This window comes from Spea bombifrons, chromosome 1 (assembly GCF_027358695.1).
Source record: "Spea bombifrons isolate aSpeBom1 chromosome 1, aSpeBom1.2.pri, whole genome shotgun sequence".
Taxonomy (NCBI): domain Eukaryota; kingdom Metazoa; phylum Chordata; class Amphibia; order Anura; family Pelobatidae; genus Spea; species Spea bombifrons.
In genome coordinates this window covers 161,799,846-161,824,673 of record NC_071087.1, presented here as the reverse complement: position 1 = coordinate 161,824,673, position 24,828 = coordinate 161,799,846, and the positions used below count along the sequence as shown (strand labels likewise).

Below are 24,828 nucleotides of genomic sequence, written 5' to 3'. Positions count from 1 at the left end.
TTTCTGTTGTGAGCTCAGCTATTGTACGGTAGAAGCTCCTGAGACAAGGCATCAGATGTGTGAGCTGCCAATTATTATTATATATATATAACCGGGAATTAGAACTTTAACTTCTTCACTGCCAGAGCGTCTTGGCCTGGGTCCACTCGGCCCTACTTTCTTGTTAACTCCTTCCATGGACCCCGGCAGTCTTTAGTAATTAGAGTTTGAAATAACAGACTTCTTGATGCTGAGATCCCATTAAAAATCCTTCCTGCGTAAACTTCCTGCGTAAACTTCCTGTTCGGTAGGGGCTGCTGTGGGAGGAGTTAAGTAAGACAGAAGTCTCATATTTTAATGCCAATAACTTGAAAATGGCCGCTCCAATTTGCATGCAGGAAAGTACACGGACTCCTATATTTATTCAAAAATAAAAAAAACTATTTTGGAGGCTAGAAACAGAACCTGCCGGCAGATCGGCCCCATTCGGCCCCATTCGGCCCCCCGTCTACTCTGCCCATTTCTCCTGCTGTAAAGACTCAAACCTTAATCAGTTGTTGGTCTCGTCTTAGATTCAGAAGCCATATTCCTATCCCATGCATGTTTAAATCCCCTCGCTGTATTACCCTCTACCACTTCTGCTGGGAGTCTGTCCCACTTATCTACCATCCTTTTACACGAAATGGGCCGGTTCTGGTATAAATACAGCCTAAGTCCCCTGTGATCCCAAAAAACGAATCAATCAAAACATTATGCCCCGCCCACTGCGCTAATCGCGCAATCTTCAGCAAAAAATGTTGTTTCGGTATAATTTGGAGAATTAATCAGCTCCAGCGGACGCTTTCACTCTGTAAATATAAATGACCGTTATGTTTTGCGTGGTTTGTTTTTTTTCCCATTACATAACCAACCGTAATACGCCGCTATTATGTCATCCCGCTATACTTTATTCTAGCAATCCCGCATTACTTTTGTCTGGTCTAAATCACACATAACGCCGGGAAATTGAGTTACCTTCATGCAGAGATACACAATAATTTGGAAAATGCATTTCCAGCAGCAGGACGTTAATAACGCCGCCTGAATTGGACGAAATGACTGTGTTTATTTGTATCTAATTTCGTTCTTCATATTCAGCCGAGAAAAAAAAAAGAAAATATGATTAATAAGCTTTGGAAATGGAGCAGAGCCTTTGGAGGAAGACGGACTTCACAGAGCCACCATTACCAGCCCTAAAACGTTCTTATTAGCGTCGTTAAAATAAAACGCAAAAAAAGGGTCCGCGGTCGCAGCTTCTCATGAGGGACGCGGCCCCCCAGGAAGCTCTGATGTCCTTATTTAAGAAGAAAAAAATATATAACCAGATTGGGGTGTAAAAAATAAATTACTTTACCTTCGGAAGAACGCGAAAAGAAATAAACTAAATAATGGGATGTTTCGACAAAAAAAAATATTAACAAATGCCCCCCCCATCCCCCCCCCCCCGTTATCGGCCGGCAGGAAGCTGGATCTTGGAATATATTCTTGATAAATAATTAAAAAAAAATTATTTATTGTTAATTTCTAATTAGGAATTCTGTACTAGCACAAGAATTGTTGTCTAATTATACAGGGTTTAACTTATAATGCTGGAAAAGGTCAAATTTTTGTTTAAGTTTTACATAGCAACATAGAACCCACCGGCAGGTCGGCCCCATCCGGCCCCCGTCTAGTCTGCCCGTTTCTCCTGCTGTAAAGACTCAAACCTTAATCAGTCGTTCGTCTCGTCTTAGATTCAGGATCCCATGCATGTTTAATACCCTCACTATATTACCCTCTACCACTTCTGCTGGGAGGCTGTTCCACGTATCTACCACCCCCTGCAAATGGCAGTGAGACTCACAAAAACAAATACATACATAGACATTCTTATTATTATTTTTAATATTTATGGAATGTCGACGCTTTCTATTGAAATAGCCGCCGCCTATCTGTACAACAGACATGATGTAATACCCAGAAGAGCAGCAAGACTCTTAATCCCTTACAGGATCAGTTAATGGGTCACTACGGCAATTTTCCTGCATGCCAGGTTTTTTTTAAAAGCTGTTTAAACTTGAGGCCATAATCAAGAACTAGAGGGAAGCTTTACATAATTGAGACGGTGGTAGATAAGTGGAACAGCCTCCCAGCAGAAGCGGTAGAGGGTAATACAGTGAGGGGATTAAACATGCATGGGATAGACATACGGCTCCTGAATCTAAGACGAGACCAACGACTGATTAAGGTTTGAGTCGTTACAGCAGGAGAAACGGGCGACTAGACGGGGGCCGGATGGGGCCGGCAGATTCTGTGTTGCTATGTTTATCCCGATGAGTGCCAGAGAAGGATAGCAGTCACTGCAATGCAGACTTTTCAGATACAGCGATGGAAACTTGTACAGACTCGGCACCAAAACCCTTTTTATGTCCGTTCTAGTAAAAAAAGACATGTGCCGTTCTTACGTGGCCGGCACTGAAAAGGTTAACAATCGTGTAAGAATCCCGTAAGAACATTTCTTAAAACCCCCTGAGATCCGGATTCTACAAACATTCGTACATCACATATTCCGAGCAGCGCCTCGCACCGACATCGATGCCATCTGAAAACAGATCCCAGCGTGATGCCAGACAAGACAACGGGAGCGGGCGGGTGAGTAGTGCCTCGGCAGGGCTGGTGCGTCCGACCGATAACATGTACCTCCCGCTAGACGGCTCAAAAAATCCAATCTCTCCCTTCTCTTCAAAAGATACAGTCAAGAAAGAGATGGGTATGTATTCAGTGAACTGACAATGTTTCACTGTATCTACCACCTCTGCTGGGAGGCCGTTCCACTTATCTACCACCCTCCCAGTAAAGTAAAACATCCTCCCATTTCATCCAAGCCTCAGACCTCTCAGTTTTACATCACGGCTTCTCTTCCTCCTTTGTTGGTATCGGAAAGATGTTATTAGGCGAATTGCTAAAGTTTTCTGGAGCCCATCAAAGTCCCAAATTCCCATCAAAGTCCCAAATTCCTGCTCGTTTTAATCCATCCTCCCGCTTTGTGTTCTGAGGATCTGTTATTCTCAAAATGTTTAAATTAGGTTTCAAGCATCAAGAACTCAAAGTTATTAAATTTGTTGAAACAAATATTAAAGGGTTAAACAAACAAAAAATAATAATAAAAAATAAAAATAAATATATAATATATAATTGAGAATTTTTTTTTAAACCACGACTACAGTGAAGGAGACGAGATAATTGACGTCGATGTCCTTGGAACTCAATTGGCTCAATGAAATATTTATAGTGGACCTCGGGCCCTTGGAGTGACAACGAGGTTTCAACTCATGAATTCATCGTGCATTAAGGTCAATCCTAGTACGGATGAGCCATCCCCGTATAATCAATAGTTAAACGAAAAAGAAGACATTTGAGAAACCTCAAGAGTCTTCGAAACCTGTGAGATGAAATGTATTATCAGCTGGTGGATAAGTGGAACAGCCTCCCAGCAGAAGTGGTAGAGGGTAACACAGCGTGGGGATTTAAACATGCATGGGATAGACATACGGCTCCTGAATCTAAGACGAGACCAACGACTGATTAAGGTTTGAGTCTTTACAGCAGGAGAAACGAGCAGACTAGAAAGGGGGCCGAATGGGGGCCGATCTAGGTTTCTATATAAAACAGAGTCAGGATTCTCTTTAAATCAGAATCACATATTAGAGGCAACAGCTTTTTTTTTTTTTTCTACTGCCGCTCAACTGGGACAGAGACAGCCGTAAGCGAATCAATACGTTGGCCATGCAATATGTACATCTGTTATGTAATGAGGAGAAAAAAAATCAAGGTTAACGGAAAAGATCCTCGTTTCAAGAAGAAAAAAGCCGAATCAGATAAAAAAAAAAGCTTCTGTTTGCGACTTAAGTTGAAAACCTTTAATTCATATTCAATACCCCGCCGGTGGAATGTTTGATTAAATCGCTACAAGAAAGGATATTCCTCGGGGGGATAGTGGCTGACCTCGCATTGTGCCACAGAAACATTGTTTCTAATGTATACATGTTAGATTACACGCTAAACGTATGTGATATATCAGGACAACATGTAACAGCCAGCGGAGAAATTACCACCCGCATCACCTTGTAATAAGTTCATCCATCATACGTTCTTTTTTTTTTTTTTTTTTGTCTGTGTTATCATATCTCGGTCCCCGGAGACCCTCGCGCTCGTCTTCGGTGGCCCTTTTATAATTTATTCCTCTTTTTTTTTTCTCTCCCGTCTTTGTATTTCCTACTTATTCATCTTTACGGTTGGGCTTTAAATTAAATTGATCTTCTCTCTGTCATGTCAAAAAAATTTATACAGGTATGAAAAAAATTGTCATTGAGAAGAAGGTAAAAAGAAAAAAAACACATAAATTGAATTTGAAGCGGGGGGGGACTTTTTGTTGAGTGTTGAATTTGCGTCTCTCGGGGGTTCGGGGATAATAGGTGTCAGGAATAAATCAGGCGTTGCACGGATATGCTTAATGAACAATAAACTGAATTTACATGGAGTGACGCATTTTCATATACAGTACGGAAGCGGGCTGGGCTTTTTTGGTTAAATAATCCGTATCTCCCAAGTGTCCCTGTTTAGTCTCACTAGTCCCTCTTAAGGCCACAAAGCGTTAACGGCTTCTTTCCTCCCCGATGTCCCTGTTTATTCACATGTGTTCTGTTTTCCACCCCTGATGCCCCTCTTTTCTAGGAGCCCAGAATGTTTGCTAGATATGTAGGTACAAGGAATCCAGCATTCCTACCAAGTTCCCTGGTTAGGCCAGTCCCTCTCCCAAATCTCCATGCCCTCTTTCCTCCCCTGATGCCCCTCTTTCCTCCCCTGATGCCCTTCTTTCCTCCCCGATGCCCTTCTTTCCTCCCCTGATGCCCCTCTTTTCTAGGAGCCCAGAATGTTTGCTGGGTTTGAGGGTACAAGGAATGCAGGATACCTTCCAAGTTCCCTGGGTAGTTTGGCCAGTCCCTCTCCCAAATCCCCATGTTCCTCTTTCCTCCCCTTATGCCCATCTTTCTTCCCCTAGCCTAAATGTTGCATAAAAAGTTTTACTAAAGCCTAGCCTAGGAGGTGTGCTAAGTAGACCTACCAAGACTTTCTCTTACTCCAGTTAAGCTATACAATGCTTTGAGGACAGCACTCGATACTGGCCGTCTGATATAACCCACTTCCTATACATTGGCTTCCGCAGGAAGTAGCCTCTAAACAGCAAGGGTTAACAGGAAGTAAGAGGCGCGCGCGTGAAAGCAGACGGGAGTTGAAATACTGGTCACTTAAATTAAATATGTTGACTTTATTTAATTCTTTATACCGCTTAATGCAATAGAACATTAAATGTATATTAAGTGGTGTCTGCCAGAGCCGTTGGTAGCGTGCCAGGGGAGGAAGCGCCAATCAATATATTTACTATTTACAAATCTCTCATGTAGAATTTGCTTCTTTTTTCTTTTTTTTATCCGCATGGTTGATATTTAATTTTACCAATTTTCTGCAGAATTGAAAACGCACTTTGAGAATCGTAATATTTGGAAATATCGATTAAATTGAAAAAAAAAAAACATATATAACACCAATGAAATTTGGAAAATAATTGCAAAAAAAAAAAATTAATAGCTAAAAATCCCATGTGCCCACACATGTCTAATTATAATTATTGTTAATATTATTATTATTATTTTACAGGTAAAAATGCTTTGCTGTTGGCTAATACTAAGGGTCATTTCTTCAACCAAATTTCATTTTAAAAAAAAATGTTTTTTGGAAATATTGATTAAATAAAAAAATAACGCCAAGGGAATTTGGGGAAAAAAAATCATAAAATAAAAAAAATAAATCTAAAATGCTGAGATAAATAAATCACAATAAAAAAAATAAAAAATAAAACAAGGGCATTATTAAAAAAAATGCTATTTTTTGCCCCACGGTGGCTTGATGGGGAGCCACCTAGAGGGGGGGCACCACAAGAGTCCTCAATCATGGTTGATCCACCAGTCTTCACCGAAACGCAGTTTCCATTTTTATAAAGCAGATGGTAGCCAGGTGTTTTATCTCATTTGCTGAGCAGAACTCTAATGTCAAACGCCATGGGGTGGAAGAAAAAACAAAAAAGAAAAAATGTAACATTTTTTCTCCCCCAAAAAAGTAAAAGCCAATATTTTGACCTTCTGGTCAACTGGCAGCAACGCGTTCTTCATCTAACGAGAAGGCCTCCCGGAAGACGTGCCCTTCAGAAATTGTGAATATGCAACTTCAACACATCGAGACCATCTCAGGTGCATTGTTCTTCCTCGTGCACCTTATTTATAATGAGATAAAAAGGCAGCGCGTCCCCGGGGAACAATTAAACATGTGTTCCCTTTTCAAAACTTAAAGGGCAAGGAAAAAAAATAAAAAGGAGAGATCGTCTCCGCAGGACGGCTTTAATCGATGGAACGGAACTTGTCTGTCACGGCTTAATAAACTTTGATTTCCTTTACCAAACATAGGAATTTTATTTTATCGGGGGGGGGGATTGTTTGTTCGTAGGTACGGGGCCAGACCTAAAAACACAACAAGGGAAGCATTTCATCGGAAGATTAATTTTAATATTTTTTTATATTTTTTTTAAAGGGTGAGCAATGTTTAAAATATACATATATATAAATAATATATTTATATATATATTACACATTATTTATATATATAATATATATAATATATTTACACATTATTTATATATATAATATATTTACACATTATTTATATATATAATATATATAATATACTTACACATTATTTATATATATAATATATTTACACATTATTTATAAATATAATATATATAATATACTTACACATTATTTATATATATAATATATATAATATACTTACACATTATTTATATATATAATATATTTACACATTATTTATATATATAATATATATAATATACTTACACATTATTTATATATATAATATATCTAATATATTTACACATTATTTATATATATAATATATATAATATACTTACACATTATTTATATATATAATATATATAATATATTTACACATTATTTATATATATAATATATATAATATATTTACACATTATTTATATATATAATATATATAATATATTTACACATTATTTATCCAATAAAGTGATTTTTTTGATAAATGCAATAAAGTGATTTTTAGTGCAAAAGTTGGCTGTTGATATTATTATTCAGTTTTAATATTTTTTTTTAATTTTTTCAGCAATGTGTAATTAGTTTAAAAAAAAGTATTTCGGATTGTTTGTAAAAATTGGGACATTCTGTTGCTACGGCGATAAGGTGACTTAACACTTGGGATTTGGCCTACGGCTCATGAATCTAAGACGAGACCAACGACTGATTAAGGTTTGGGTCTCGGGGAGACTAGACGGGGGGGGCCGAAAGGGGCCGATCTGCGGCACATTCCAAAGGGAAACCTAATTAAGAATTTGAAACAAAATTTGCTATCTTCATCTGCAGGAGGGTAGACATTCGCTAAACAAAAAAAAGTATATTTTTATATATTTTTTTTTTATATCGTTTTTTATATATTTTTTTGTAATTAATTTAGGATTTAAAAATCCGGCCACAAGAATGATAATTCTTCAGAGTCCATGTTAGAGATGATCTTTATTTGTGTAATAATGGAATAAATGGAATTAATGGTGACAGGCCAGGGCCATTTTTTATCATTACTCTTCAAATTGAACTTTAGCGGAGACAAAACGCGTCCACTCGGCTCCCGAATAATGCCTTTTAATCCCTCGGACTGAACTCAAACACACTGTAATTGTATTTTCTAAATTTCATTAATTCTGAGTTGTGCGGAGCTCTGTTCAATGTGAAAAGGAGTCTGGAAAACAAGCAGAAACTTTTGTTAAAGGATTCTTTTTTTGCTTGCGTTAAATAAGCCGTAAAAAAATAATTTAAAAAAAGACTGGCGGCAGGTAATGAATTCTGTTGAGTATGAATTATTTCATACAGTCTTGACACGCCCAAAACTCCGCCCATTTCCCCTTAAAATGGGGGTGTTTCCCCTGATGTCAGCGGGACGGCCCACTGACATCAGCCGGAACTCCCACTGATGTGACAGGACCGCCCACCCCAACATCAGTGGTCTATAGAAGACTTTAGTGGTCCATCCCCTTAAGAGGTATGGCCAAGAAGATCCGGCCCCCCTATAGGACTTCTTGGAGTGCGCCCCCCCCGAGGAAAAGAAGGAGATCTGGTGTCCACCTTCAGGCACCTTTCGCATCTCCCCAAGCAGTCCATTAACCCTATGGAGGGCCATAGAGAATGGGCGTGGCCTCCATAGTTTACTTTCGCCCAACGCCACTCGTCTTCAAAAGGCAGGGTGCTGGGATATGACATCATCGCACTGACGCGGCGGCTGGTGGTGCTGGAGATAAATAGGGCAGAGTCTATATTGTAATTATATTATGTTATATATGTATTTATAATGCCGCTGAATACGATGACATAATAATAATAATATTAACGCGCCGTATAGCCGATGGCCACGTCTGTTTACTACAGAGTCACCTTTGTAGGAGTATTTAGGGCAAACAGGCACGGCCAAATCATGCTCCGTTTGCGTTTAATTTTCTGGACAGAAAATTAAGATTAATTGAGATTTAGTCGGCCACAGACCCGAGAAGCAAAACCTAATTCGATCTAACAAATTTTATTAGGGCCGTCATGCATCTCGGTGAATCCTGCGGTTTGGATTCGAAACCAAAAATAACAGCGTTTAGAATGATCCGTATCGACTAAACCGTGCGCAGACATTTCCTTGTCCACCTTTTTTTATATATATATATATTTTATTGTACTTTTAAGTTTTTTTAAAAAAAAATATGTTCAAACAATAATGAATTTACCCTTTCTGTGCAAAATCGGTCTGCAGCTTAGATTGGAAAGTCCTTAAAGGTATCTATTTACACACATACCTGCCAACAGTCCCGGGACAGTCCCAACACAGTATGCAGACATTGAGAGCAGAACCAAAAGAGACTAAATATATATATTTATGTATTTTATCCATTAAATAAACAATATTCAGTATCAATAAAATTCTGATATTTAATCCAAACAATTTAGCAATAAAAGCAATTATACAACATGGGCCAAAAAAAAAAAAACAACAAAATTGGGCATTTTTCGTACTTCCTGAAACATGAATTTAATGTATTCTCATCAAGGGTGCTTTAGGAGCTGACAGCGTTCTAAGTTTGGAACGCAGTGATGCAGGGTGACGGATTTTATTGCTTTTTCATTAAGTGAATTGCGTAGGAAGACGCAAATGATCGATTTTTCATAATTTCCTCGGCCCGCGCGTTCTATATGTCTCCCGCGACACCCGGACACCAAAACTCTATTTTTTTTCCTTGTGTGTCTTTCCGTTTAGCGCGGCCGCCTGTTACCTCAATTTAACGGATTAACGCCCATTATGGCGAACGGTGTCGATTTTACACGGTCAACAAGAATGGCGCTGGTCCGATCCTCTCTTGATTTCCCCAGTGTCAGTCTGGCGGCTAATAAGCCCTTTTTTTTTTTTTTAATCTGCCAGGACAGCCATATTGATCGTTTCTGAGAAAGCCTCGCGCTCCCTCACCTAAATTACCTTTGATATGTGACCTTTAATATAATTACTGCAACATCAAAGATTTTCCATAAATTATTAAAGAACTAATATACTTCATCATTTAGCCGCCGTGCGGCATGAGAATAAACACCGGTCAGTTAGTGACAGGAGACGGAACGCGAGGTGGGCCTCCTGCGTTATCCGCCTTTCATTGAGCCCGGACATTTTTTAGCGGAACTCGCCAAAAGCGCAAATGGCGGCGATCGACATTACGGGGCGCTGAGGGCGAGGAGCCGCGAACAGCGAGCTTGGCAAAGTGCTCTTATCTAGCAGAGAGAAGGGGAGTAAAGACGAGCAATTTTCTCCGGCTCTTAACGGCTGGTAATCGCGGGCCGTCATTTACGCTCGCACCGGGCTTTGGAAAATGGCAGAATTTTTTCTGCCGTGTTTTTTTTCTATACATACGTGTAATTGTCCCGCTTTCTCGTGCAGATAACTGCCCTGTCTCCAAACGGCACGGTCCTGTATCCCCCGTATCATTATTTATAATAGGTCGGTCAGCAAATATCGAGTTTGATCGGACCTGCCTGCAAGACAATTAAAGCACATGTCCCGCCATTTTTTATCCCGCGTATAAGATTAAAAATACTTTTATTCTGCTGTTTTTTATGTACTTTTTGCCCCATAATATGTTTTCAGGCAGCTGCCTATCAGCAATCCGAGTTCTCGCTCTGAGCCCCAATCTACTAACCCCCCCCCCCCGACTCCTTATCACACTGCCTGTGGGGAACAATAGAATGGCTCAGTCTGAATCACCCTGGACACTGACTCCTGAAATGAACTCCTCTTATGTCTGGTATACAATGCTGCATATCATATTTGGAATCCTGCCTGCAGAAGCGTAACCTAATAATCTAAAACTAGAGGGTCAGAGTCTTGGGAGGTTTTACTTTACTGAGAGGGTAGTAGATATGTAACAGACTCCCAGCAGAAGTGGTAGAGGGTAATACAGTGAGGGGATGTAAACATGCATGGGACAGGCATACGGCTCCTGAATCTAAGACGAGACCAACTACTGATTACGGTTTGAGTCTTTAAAGATGGGGCCGAAGGGGGCCGATCTGCGGCAGCTTCTTGGTTTCTATGTAACTCTTTGCATTAGGCAGCAGCTCTCCTCCCTAGTTTGATGATTAAACACCGGAGTCATCTTCCCCGCGTTGCTCCTGATGGTGACAGGTGGAGACAGGCTTTTATATGGTCCCTTTGTAAACCCGTGTAAAGGAGGACGCGGACCTCTGACCCGTCGAACCCTCTCCTTCTTCTCTCTCACTCCTTCTCGCCCGTCTCTTCGCTGTTTTATGGTGATGAAGTGCGTCTGATAATGCCGGAGCATGTTTCTAGGCAGAGATAGGGGATCATAAATAAAACTCTCCAATTCGCTCAGGAGCCATAAAGCAGTATCCTGGTGCGATAATTTATCAAAAGACAAGCACTGGTTTCCTTAAATAAGCCACGGTGACATTATTATGAGTTCAGAGAGACAACTGGAAATTCTCGCCATCAGTGCTACACGAAGCAGGGCTCCAGCTTCCATCCGTCATAAGAAGATATTTCTTGTAACCCTTTCTTTCGGGCCGCTGGGCGCTCCTAGACTGGTCCCTGGTCAATGGTTTTAGGTGGGAATGTGGACTTATTCACTAAACCGAGGTATCCCTGCATGACGATAGGGGAGCTTGTTCTGCGGTAAGGGCTAAGGCAGCCCTGTACAATGTATAGTTAACAAGTGGTGCCTCTATCCGCAAGCCCACACTCAGAATTGAGTGCTTCCTGCCCTGCTTATTCCTTCGCATGCACTCGAACTGGTAACATTAAGGAGAGTTGTCCACTTCCTGGGTAACCATAGTTAATACCCCCCCCATCCCGAGCCTTAGTTACCTCGTTCCAGGACTGCGCCTTCAGCCACTCTTTCCACGGGCGCCGTCCTTGATGAGGCGTGCAGGGATATGACATCATATCCTCACGCTCCGTTTCTTAAAGGCATGTAGTCTATGGAGGCCGTGACCGGGGATAAACGGACCAGTCGGGGAGACCACCCATGATCGCCCTCGGTTTTGCAGCAGGGACGAGCTGCCCTCCTGGACCTGCTGCCATAGGTCTTAATCGTCCCTGGCGAGCACAGCATCCTAGGCAGCCGCCTATAGGGTCCGACCCTTCCAAATCTCCGAGCTCATCAAAAAACATCTCAGCAAAAGACATTTATCCCCAATACCAAATTAATACTTTTGCCTTTTTTTCTGTCCTTCTTACACCCTCCTTCTTAAACCCCCCCTCCCCACGTCTTACATCCACCGGCAGATCCCCCGGGATCCGTTGTAATTCAGTATGAGTGAAACGCCTGAACCCCCCGGCGACGTCCCACAGATACCGACGGTTCGAAGTTATCAGTCAGGAGGCGAGAAAAAAAAGACAGGGAGAAAAAGCGCCGATTATTTGCTCTTTTGCACACAGAAAAATAACCTCTTTTTTCCTTGATTTACGGGTTATGCAAAACAGCCGAGAAATAAGATGTTTGTTATGTAGAGGCTAACATGTAGAGAGGGACCGGAGGCTGATACACGCGCTTAGCAAATAAATTGTATTCCACGTCTCCTTTTTTTTTCCCATGCAGACATTACATGATAATTTATCGTCGGGAGGTCAGGAATAGAATCTGACGTTGATTTCAAAATGTTTGGAAAGGTCTAAAATGTTGAAGTGTGAATTATCCACGCGATCCACCATCCACAACAGCCTTATTTGTTATACAAATTAAATCAACTGCATTGTTGTGTGTCTGGGAATGCGCATGCAGGGGGGGGGGGAATCCCTGAATCAGAAAATAGATGGAAACCTTTATGGGGGAAAATTTGCATAAAAATTGAAATGTGAAAATATCTGTTTTTTTAATATATATATTTTTAAATAGTAAAATAATAATGAATGCATTTAGTATATTCTATTTCAAATATTTTTTTGTTAAAAATTATTTTTTTTTTTTAAAAACTAGGCCGAAGAAGAAAAAAGTGCTATCCTGATTTCTATTTAAAATAATTTTTGAAAAGGGAAAAAAATATTTATTTAGAAAAAAATATTCAAAGAAATGGCATATTTTGCAAACTTGAGTCTATTTAAAATATTTTTTTTTTTGCAAAAAAAAATAAAGTAAACCCACGGACATAAAAAAAAATAGACCAAATATATCTTTCAAATAATTTTTGCTTGTTTTTATTTTTTTTTAGCCCCGTCAATTAAGACTGTCCCTGTTTCTTTGAGTTGTTTAGATGTTGCAGTAGCTGCAGCTCACCCAAGCCACATTTGATCTATACATTTGCTGGCCATTTGTCTAGCATGATACGTAGATACAATACAGCAGCGGCGTCCCAAGAGGGTAAATGGGGCTACTTATCCCCCTGGATCTGCCACCATTAGCACCATTTGCACCATGTCAGCCCAAGATTAGATACAGTTACCATTTTCACGACCAGCACGAATTTAATTTAAAATTATTTAAAATATTTAAATAATAATTTTCTTATTTAATTAAAAATAAAACGATGTGACATGAAAACCGCTTTCCGTCGCACTGGTTTCCGAGGCTGACATATTTAACTATTAGCTAAGTATTTGCGAAACTAGGATTCCTCCCTGAACGGTTTCCACGCAGCGAAGGCAGGTGGAGTAAAGCCTTTTTTCCTCCTTAATGGGTTTATTTATAGCTGTTGCATCTGACGTCGTGTGTGCTCTTCAAAACCCCCTTGTGCGAATAATTGTGATCATTTTTACATCAAACCCTTCCGACGATGTCCTTTGTTCTATTGCAGATGCGATAACATGAAATAAAATTAGCTGCCAGACACATACCCTCTGAAAAATGTATCTATTCTACATTAAAAAAAGGTTATGGATTCCAACAAGTGGAATTTAGCTCCCCCCACAAAAAAATAAATACAATAGAATATTAAATTTTTTCTCAAAATTAAAAAAGATTTCAATGGTTTGGAGATGAAAGCATTATTTTGTGAAAATATATATGCAATTCTTCTTCTTATACTGTAGGACAAGGTAGCCTTGGGTTTTCCTTCCTATCTACAATGACTACAGCCTCTTGTTATGGCCCTGCTATTGCAGAGATTTTACAAAGAGGTCAGTGAGTTGATAATAAATGACATATATATTTTTTTCATCGCTTAGAAAAAAAAAAATCAAAAAGTTGTAATTTCATCAAATTTGGCTTCAATATTGATCTAAAATAGCCATGGAACTATACAGTTAGCTAATATTTAAATAAAGTAATCATTCAATAATTAAGTTAATAATATATTAATAATACAATTTTTTTTTTTTTTTTTTTATAATTTATATGCATTTGATCAATGGGAAGTTGGACAAAGACAATCCCCCCAAAAATGATTTTTATATAAATGTGAACCCACGGCATTTACTTTACAGCCTGACCTACTAAATAAATACATCAAGACTCAAAGATGTCTAATGTCGGCCGCCATTTTGTTTTCCAAAAGCAGACCAAACTAGTGTGATGGGGAACCCTATTATTTCTTGGGTTCTGTGTGTCCCCTATGGGATATATCACATAAACAACTGTGTGACATTCAATGGTGACCTTTATTTTATCAATTTCTTTCCATCTGTCTATTTATTTGACATCTTGATCTTCTTCATTCTGCTACTAGACGCTCCATTGGTGGTCCCGGCGGCCATGAGTTCCCAGGAGCAATCACCATGGTGGAAGTGGAACACTTTGAAAAATCATCTACATTTATATCAGGAACCGATCTGACAAGTAGGTCAGAGCAGGTGAGGTTTGGGGAGATGGCTACATGGTATTTATGTAATTAATTCCCTCTCTGCTCTCTCCATGGTCAATATTACCAAAGCAAACAGGGATTTATTAGCTGGGGACGCTCAGGTTTGACCTATAGAGAAAGTGTCACCTAAAGAGCATCCAAGGAACAGCTGAACAAAAAGAAGGCTTCATTTGTTCTGCTCTCTCGAAAACATTGGCAGCATCTGAACCATTAATTTGCATACAAGGCTGTACGGTGATGTCACAAAGTACGTGGCGTCAAAGGAAAGAATTCCTGCCTTATTCCCTAAAAATCCCATTCTGCCAAAACGAGGTGTATATTAGCCAAAAGATTGTTAAACTTTTTAAAATCCTTTTAAATAATTATTCTTTTTTTTTTTTAAATGATACATGCAATTTTGGGGTAATTTAACACGTATTTAAAATAACGACGTTCCTATGGAAATTGTGACATCTTTCTGCGATTCAGTGATGGTTAAATTATGTGCAAATACTAAGAAACAATGGGAAAAAATTCTGGGTCACTTACAAACAATGTTCTTATCAAAGAAAATATTCCAACCCTTTGTTTAAAAAAAAATAGCTTAAATAACACATAATTAGATAAAGAATCAGTCATATATTAATCACCAAAACAAATAATTATATTGAAAGATTTTGGGAAATTTACATGAATTTATATTAAAATTGAACAAATACCATTTTGCAATCTTATTAGGCGCTGAATTAGTGCAAATATCATCAGATATCCAATTTCTTTTTCCGTATAAGTACAAAAAAACAGATTTAAATGAAATAACAAATCAATGAAAATGTTCTAGTGCAGAATTCCCAACTTTTTTTCCAAAATTTAGCTGTATTTTAGCAAAAATAATAAAAATACTGTATTATTTACTGATAAAACTGTTAAGAAATATAAGATTTACTAAAATGTCCAACAAAAATAAAACTGATTCCAGACTCGATGCACAAAAATCCAAGAATAGAGATTTGTAAAGTTTGGATGGAATACAATTGTGGGTCTAATCTCAGAGCCCCTGGGGTTGACCCAGGACCATCCCAAGTTTGTAATAACCAGTTTTAAACGTCATGGTCAAACTGGTGCCAGCTAGCCACCTACACAAAGATATATAGTCTGTCCTAAAGAGCTTGCAATCTTTTGGGGATTTACAAAATCACCTCTTTTTGTTCATTATTTTCTGGAAGGGTTCTTTCACAAACTGTTTAATGAAGAGATACTTGGTAGGAGCATTCCAAGTCTTCATTGGGGGAAAAAATGGTGGGTTTTAGAGGTTCTGAGATGACCCAGATGACAAATTTGAGATGATGACTATGCCAGCTTTTGGCAAGGTTCCTGTATGAGCTGGTCAATACAGAGATAATTGGTAGGAACTTCCTCCATCATACACAGTGGAACTCATCAAGTCTCCATTGGGCAAAAAGAATGTGGTTGGTGGGTCTTAGAGGTCCCAAGATGACCCAGATGACAAATTTGAGATGGTGGCTACACCATCTTTTGGCCAGGTTCCTTTATGAGCTGGTCAATACAGAAATACTTGGTAGGAACTTACTTGGTGGAACTCACCAAGTCTCAACTGGAAAATTGGGTGGTGGGTCTAAGTGGTTCCAAGATGGCCCCTGATGACAAAGTTGAGATGTTGACCAGGGTTCCATTATAAACTGCTCAGTGCAGAGTTACTTAGCAAGAACTTATCTGAATCACATGGAATGGAACCTAATGAGTCCTCACTGGGGGGAAATGTGTGGTTGGTGGGTCATTGAAGTTCTCGGGGCTTTGGGAGTAGACCACTTACGGAACGCAGACTTCTAAAATTATTTTGGAATTTTTGTGTATCATAGGAATTGGTTTGTTCTCATCCTTTTTACATATCAACATTTTTGTGAACAGTCACCTTGAAACAGGCTGATCATTGTGTCGATTGGATGTAGCTCTTGTGAAGCACGCGGCTCCTGCCTGGCACGTGATGTGAAAGCCATCGCATATAATTAGAAAGGAAGGGAAAAAAAACATGGTGACTTACCCCTGGCAGCGTCTTCTGTTCATGCAAAGCACTCTGGGCTTTCAGCGCTGATTCCCTTTCACAGTACGTAAGGAAGGCACAACCTGCGATGGAAAGAGAAGATCATTAAATTGGGACAGAGTCGGTGAACCAGTCAATTTTATTTCTCCTTCGTTAACCCTTTAACCAATAGAAAGCAGAACAAACTGCATCATACGAATAATATTTTTTGATACTATATTTACATTAACCCTTTGGATAAATCACAAGAAAGCAATGGCTATACGGTAATCTTTTGTAATTTTTTTCCAATTTGCATAAAATTAAACATTTTTGCATTTTTTTTTAGTGTTGGATTAAAGAAAGTTCCTTGTTCAGCTTTTTTCAGTATAGGTTGAGTGATCATGGATTCTTCGGTGATTACTTCTATTACGAAAGGTTTACACTTGCTCTTCCTTTATCGCGCCTCTAAAAGTGTATCATTTTTAATCAATGATATTTGGTGAATTTCATGTCACTGAATAAGTCTGTGCCTATCCCATGCATGATTAAATTCCCTCGCTGTGTTAAAACGCACCGTTTAGTGAACAAGCCCTTAAAGAATTTCTAATAATCCACCACCATACCTATGCTGCCATGTGCTGCAATCGCTGAAAGATGGGACCTATTTACTCAATTAAGCAAGGGATGCCACTGTGCAGCATTTACACACGAGATATTATCTTACAGGGCAACATATTTAAAAATGGCCGTTATAACAAAGATTGAATTCATCATCTAATTATATCTATACACATGGAGTATGCAGGTCCTAGTATACTAGGACCTGCTGGAGTCCATAAGAAGATGGAACCTGCTTACAACACCCCCCCCCCCCCCGTTGACCATTACTTAAAGGGACAGATACATTTAGGGTAAAGAAACAAACCCTTGAAATAAAAGGTTGCTTTAAGTAAGTAAAAAAATAAAAAAAATTATAATAAAAAAATAAAATATGGATACAATAAAAATAACAATATATATTGTATAAGAAGATACTTAAAGCTCCTCTCTAAATGTAAAAATATTATCTCAACCCCCCCCCCGCAAATAAATAGTAACGGTGTTATATCCGGAATCCGCGCTTCTCCCGGGCACCCCGATGGAGGATGTTTAATTATTTTCCCGAAGTATAAATAATGTTGTTTAATGGTGTATCGGAGGAAAATACATCACAGCTGTAATTACATTAAAAGTCCCACGGTGAAATGCAAGATTTTTTTCATTCATTCATTTTTTTTTTATTATTCCGCAGCTTAGTACATTATATATTTTTTCCTGCAGACGTTAGGGGGGGAAGAAAAAAAAAATCCAAATGTGTCCAAATTATTTTGTTTTTATTGACAAAAAAAAAGCATTTCCACGTCTCTCTACGTTTCATTAAGATAAAATATTTCGATTTTTTTCCAAACTAATATTTAACACAGAAATCTGTTCTTCTCACATTGGATGTAACGGCTTTCCGGGGTGAAATAAGGGTATACTGTAGATGCTAACGGTGCTTGTAGCAAAGCTTCTAACTAGCAAATCAAACAGAGAACTGGAGATAGATTTAATTTCGACGCTAAATCAGAATGTGAGAGCTCTCTTAGGAACCACAGAAACTGCTCGGTAGCAGAACCTTCACCAGTTGATGCAATCCTAATTAGACAGATCATGCAGCATTGTTAGCGTGATAAACTAGATCCCTATACGGCTCCCATAACGGCAACTATATATTTTCACTTAGTGTGATGGCTCCAGGTTCCATTATACGTTTTCTTCCAGGAGGCAGACGAGATCCAGACTGTTCTGTGGCCGTCAGAGACAACTCTCCACCGTACAGAGATAGGGTGAACTCATACACGACGACGTTCAAAGTAGAGAGTAGTTTAGGAAAGAAAAAAGGAAGCGGATGCTGCTAATGGCTGCAAACAGGGGCGTAACTAGAAACCTCACCCCCAACCCATCTATCCCTTTCTCACTATCTCCCCTCTCCCTCCCTAACCCCCTTCTCACAATCTCCCCTCTCCCTCCCTACCCCCCTTCTCACGATCTACCCACTCCCTCCCTACCCCCCCTTTGTAGGTCACTTACCGTCAACTCCTGTGTTGGGAGCGTGAGGCGTTTGACGTCACGCTGAGCGCCGGCACCCGAGACAAACGCCTCACGCTCCCAACACTGCACTCTGGGCAGCGCTGAGGCAGGTGGCGGCGGCGACGGCGGCAGCGGCGGGGAGCAGAGGCATCCTGGATTTCTGTCATTCAGGGGGGCCCAAGAGGTGCCGAGCGGTCGTTTTCAGCAACCACTCGGCACCCCTTGGGCCCTCCTGACTGGCAGAACTCCAGGGCCCGGTCGCAGTCGCGACCCCTGCGACCCCGGTAGTTTCGCCACTGGCTGCATAGGTAATGAAATAATTAATTCACACGGAGCGTATTTATCATCCGATCTGTATCTGTATACTATGTGTATAGTATTCTATCTGTATACAATGTATCCATTAGCCTGTTTCTTTTATGTGTATTCCTTTAATTCCTACTGCTACTTCCTGTTACCTAAGCATCCTACTGTTAGCACTTCCTGTTTGTTCGACAAATTCTGCTTCCTGGCACGTGTGTCTCCTGTCTGCTCAACATTCTAAATAGAATCTTTTTTTTTATCCAGCTGGTGTTGACTGACTAGCTTGTGAAATCTTATCTTCTGATACATTTCCAGTAGGTCTCTCCCTATTACCAACGCTACTTCCACTAATCTGTACTTTCTACACTCGTAACGTATCAACTCTACTCTTACTTTGTTCCCTACTTCCAACTTCCTGTAGTCTGTTCTTATGAACTACACTACTTCCTGTTCCCTTCAATCTCTAGTTCCTGTAGGTCTATCGGTAATCTTTTCTTTCTACTCTCGCATCGTATCATTGCTACTCTTACCTTGCTCCCTATCAACCACTTCCTGTAGTCTGTTCTTATTAACTACACTACTTCCTGTTCCCTTCGATCTCTAAGAAATCGACTTCCTGCGATGTGTGTTTTGTATGTGGGCAACTTATATAGTCTATGTTTATTAACTCTATGACTTACTGGCATTTTATCTTCTGATACTATTTCCTGTGGGTCTATCGCTACCGCCAACACCACTTTGACTATCATTGCTACTCTTACTTTGCTCCCTATCAACCACTTCCTGTATTCGATTTTCATTAAGTACTCTACTTCCTGTTCTCTTCGATCTTTACAAATGTGGGCCATTTATATAGTCTATGTTTATTAACTTTATTACTTGCTGACATTTTATAATCTGAGACTATCTCCGCTATGGTCTATCACTACCGCCGACACCACTTCCACTAATCTGTGCTTTCTACGCTCGCAATTACCATTGCTACTCTTACTTTGCTCCCTATTAACAACTTCCTGTAGTCTGTTTTTATTAACTATGCTACTTCCTGTTCTCTCCGATCCCTACATATTCTACTTCCTGGGACTCGTGTTTCCTGTCTGGTCAACTTCTTAAATTTGAGCCTTTCTATCCAGTTTACCGAAATATGTTTAGATTTCCTGTAGGTCTATATCTGTTACCAATACAACTTACACTAATTTCTGCTTTCGTGAGGACCTACGGGGCAGTTTCTAAGTAACGGGGCACAATTCGTCAGCCTGACAGACCAAAGTAATAATTAGATCAAGAATATTTTATAAGCGTTAATTAGAAAGATGCTACTAAACATGCCTGTTGAGTGCCGAACAGTGGAATGTCAGGGTGACATTTGTTCCAAAGCTTATAATAACATAGCGCTGATTTATTACAATTTCATATAATCTGCAGCTGCGCTTCGTATTTAACTCTGCGAGTGCCAGAGATGCCTTAGGAGACGGTAACTTAACCCGTGTAGCTTTCTACTCCCGGAAAGGTTAAAATGGATCCAAATAATTTAAACATCTGGGCAGCCGATCGTAGTAAAAAAAAACTAAAAAAAACCCACATAATTAGGGAAGGTTATAGCTGTCGCACACCTATCCGGCCAAACTGTCAATCATTTTTTGCTTGGATCTTGTCAGCCCGTCAATCATATGAACTCTGCCAGTTTGACAAGTCATGTCGTCCACATGCATCATATCCAACCTGGCTTGTGAGGGACTCGACGTACATCAAGTTGCAATAACAATACGTCCACGGCCTCTGGCCCACGACATAATGATTGAGAGATAGCGTGATAATGGCCAATTAAACCAGTATATATATATATATATAAATTAGACAAGTAGAGAGATTGGAGGAAAGAATATTGCTCATAGACAAGTTGGATAGTAAGGGCATTATCTACAACAGAAAATAAATTTCCTTCTCCTCGAAAAAAAAGTAGAGGACATTCTATAGGTGTTTTTAAAGGTGTGGTTCCACTTAGACAAAAAAAATAAAAAATTATAATATTAAAACTCTACCATGTTAAGCAAAAATCATTTTATTTCTATGCTTTGAAAATGTAATCACAGAAAGTTTTTAGAAGCCTGTTTAGTTAATATAAGAGCCTATCAGTGCTTCCTTTGTGGCACATGACAATTAAGCATTCCCTAAAGAATGATAAATAAAGCTAAATTATATGATTATTACGCAGGATGCTTAGAATGCACCAAGTGGGACAGAACTTTAATTCTCTGTATGGAATGTCTTGTTAATCTGTTCTTAAGCTCATCCGTCTATATTATATTTCCCCAGTGTCTAGTATTTTATGTAAACAAACCGAGGTCAATTCATTAAACCCACGTTGACCTGTTTATGCCTTAGCTGTTCCTTCCATGGCAACTCAAGGATGATAAGGATAAGGAACCTCAAGGCCAAATAGAAAGGTCGTTTTGGTGAACATTCCTAAATTGGCAAGACAAATCAATTTATTTTTTCTGGTTTTAATGTGGACTTAAGCTAAGAAAGACAAAAAATAACTTTTGTTGTTTACAGGATAGGTTCAGCTCAGACGTTATAAAATAAATATTCCAGGAATCACCCAAAAATCTAAATAAAAAATACAAAAAAACACCCTGATTAATCAAAATAAAAAATTCCCTTGTTTCTTTCAAGTGTTAAAAAAAAAATGCAGAATAAATAATAATAATAAAAAAAATATTCCAGGAATCATCTAAGACCCCCCAAAAATCTTTATAATATACAAAAAAAATCCCCTGATTAATCAAAAGAATAAAAATTCCTTTCAAGTGCTCACAAAATGCAGAATAAATTTAAAAAAATAAAAATATTGTAGGAAAAAAAACAATGTACAACATAAATATAAGACACAAAGGAAAATATTTGCAATGGGCTAAATAAAAGACACTATTTCTTAGTGAATATTCTATAAAACGCAACAATTTATTTCCCATTTCCTTAATAAATATAAAATTCCGGACAGTATCCATACACTAAATATTTATACGCTGCCGTTATTGCTGTACGTTCCGCAGAATGGAATATCGAACCTTTACAATACCTTCACCGTGCGAGTGAATATATTATATACATACAGATTAGATTAAGTATTGATTGTTATAGAACAAAGTCCTTTTTTATCAAGAGTACTTCCATATTTATGTCAGAAATATTGTACACAAGGGAATCCTCCAGACGTCAACTCCCTAAATATCCGCTGAATATTTATTATCTGGTGGAAGAACACTTGAAATCCGAGAATATGCCGGCTTAAGTAGCAATAGCTTTCGCTAATAAAAGCGAGTAAATCACTGTGCACATTCTAACATCTGTTTAATGTTGTCATTAGAACCTCGATATCAACACAAATTAGCCGAGAAGTATCAACGCATAAGGATAATGCTTGATGACCCAAGATTCGCGGTAACATAGAATTTGTTGGCAGATCGGCCCCCATCCGGCCCCCGTCTACTGGCCCGTTTCTCCTGCTGTAAAGACCCAAACCTTAATCGGTCGTTGGTCTCGTTTTAGATTCAGGAGCCGTTTGTCTATCCCATGGACGTTTTAATTATGCACCATGTTTTTTGGTGCCCGGCACTGAATATGGCCACAGAGTAGCTGGATCCCCAGAAGACTCAGCTTTTGGTTGGGGAGGTGGGTTGCCTTTTTGGGCTACTGCGTCACCTTCAACACTCCAGAGGTTCCCCTCTCTGGAAAGGGACCAAGAAGAACTGACCCTCTCGAGAGCATTTTGGCCGGGGACGGGAGGGAAGGAAGGGATCCCAAATCCCGTTGGGGAGTGTGACCCCAGAAGATGAAGATTTGTCCTTATGGGAAGTATTTTATTTTTTTAGTATGAGAATTTGGAATTTTATACACAATGTTCTAGATCACCTGATTCTGAAAATTCCCTTTTTTTTAAATAATTATACATGTTTTTGTTAAATAAGAATGTGCCAGGGTTGCTATAGCCTTTGTAAATGATTTTTCAAACAAGGAACACATCCAATCGGTAAAAAACATGCATTTCTAAATGAATAAAAACTATGAACAACAACATTTCTAATTAATAACCCGCCAGTATTGTCAATATTTCCAAATCCTGGTGCAAACATTTTTATGAGATTTATTTTTATTAAAAAATAAGAACAAGAAGAAAATTTGAACACGGATTCCGAGTCTGAAGACGTGTGTGAATTAGGGGAATGAGATAAACTATCCCGTCAGCTAGGGACCCATTCATGTGCCAGACAATGTTTGGCTCAAAGGCGACTAGCGCTCCGTACCCAAGCTGAAACGGAATCGGGAAAAATAAATAAAAAGGTGCGGTTGGTGTAAAAACGTAAGAAATGTAACGCTGAAAATTGTATGAATGCTGCCTTTCGGCCAACCGAAGGTTCCTGTAAATTTTCAAGGTCCACCTGATCTTTATTGCTTTCAGGGCCTGATTTACCACTAGGCATAGTCAACAAATATCATGTTTTTTAGGGGGGAGGTGTTGTGGTAAAGTGGGTGGCGGTTACTGGAGAGACCACCCATTCCTATTGAGGCTCCACCCATCCGCCTATGCCCATCATACATTTTTTTTTGTAGCTTTATCCAAGCAATTTCATCAGCTGGGACTCCATTGATCTTTGTCCCCTAGTGGCCCCCGTCATGTAAATTCAGCCCTGATCGTAACATAAAAATGAACTCCCCTAACAAAATATTCTTACATTTGGGGGGGGGGAGGGAGGAATGGTAGACTAAGATGAAAAAATGTGTAAGAGTAACATAAAATAGGGTTAAAAAAAACCAGAGAAGATGGAGTCAGGGGTGAAAAATTAGAAATACAGCGAGAGAGAGAAAGAGATCGCGTGTAACTGCGATAGGGTAGAGGTGGAATAAGTGATAGATTTTTAATAAGTGTTAAGTAGGGAACTAAAGTGAACTAGCTCAATAATGTGTTAGAATAATGTTTAATCCATAACAAGTCTCCCCTTTATGGAGTCCATCAAGTACCTTCTATCAGAAAATTCGTAGCAGGGGGGGTGAGGAACGGAGGGAAATAAAATGTGCGAATGAAACGAGGATTGTGATCCCGTTAAAAGAATGATGGAGTTTCGGGAAGCTTGACAGCGGTACACTTCAGGTCAAAACGAACATTCTCCTAAAAGCCCTGGATTGTGACTCCCACCAACAGAAGATGGAGGAGGACAACTGGCAGCTTCGTTGTGATCGTATTAAAATATAATCTGGTGACATCACCATTACTGCCACCGACCATAACATCATATGTCATAGATCAGGTCAATAGGTAACCTCATGGTTTTATGATGTACCTTCCATCTCACGGATATGAACAATAAAGGGGGACCTTCAGCATTTCTTATTATTCTGCAACGGACTTCATTAGCATTGCCATAAAGCATCAGCTCAGTGCTGTGTTTGAGCCGGGAAAGTCACCCAAAATATCACATGACTGACAGCAGGTCTGCAGATAAAGGGAGTTTATTGTTATACCTGATCAGTCTCGTAGCCAGCAATGCTTTATAGATTATTGCATTGTGGAAAGTACCCCATAGGGGTAATATTCCCAGCAAATACAATTTGGCTAAAGATGGTAACCAGACTGGCGCCGGACTGGCGATCAGCGGCTGCCTATGTTCTTATGATCACGTAACATTTAACCCGGCATATCCAGCCACTGGCCACACTAATGGGTGCCACGGCCAGAGGGCCACCGCGCATTTGCCTATTTTGCCAGATGGCCAGTCCGGACCTGCAGGCTAGCAGATAAAATACGTTTTCTATAATAAAAAAAAAAACGCTCAAAAATTGCACAACAGCAAAAGTGATTTGTATCCAAAGAGTATTTTATGTGACGTGTGGCTT

General features: G+C 39.4%; 1 protein-coding gene across 11 annotated transcripts in view; it reads right to left on the bottom strand.

The window, feature by feature from the left end:
• Positions 1-24,828, bottom strand: part of CELF4 (CUGBP Elav-like family member 4) — a 453,257-nt gene that overhangs the window by 351,070 nt on the left and 77,359 nt on the right. For all 11 annotated transcript variants that reach the window (XM_053448271.1, XM_053448296.1, XM_053448277.1 and 8 more), the window contains exon 2: positions 16,537-16,619. In XM_053448271.1, coding sequence (XP_053304246.1) covers positions 16,537-16,619 — 83 coding nt within the window. The remainder of the gene's footprint in view (positions 1-16,536; positions 16,620-24,828) is intronic.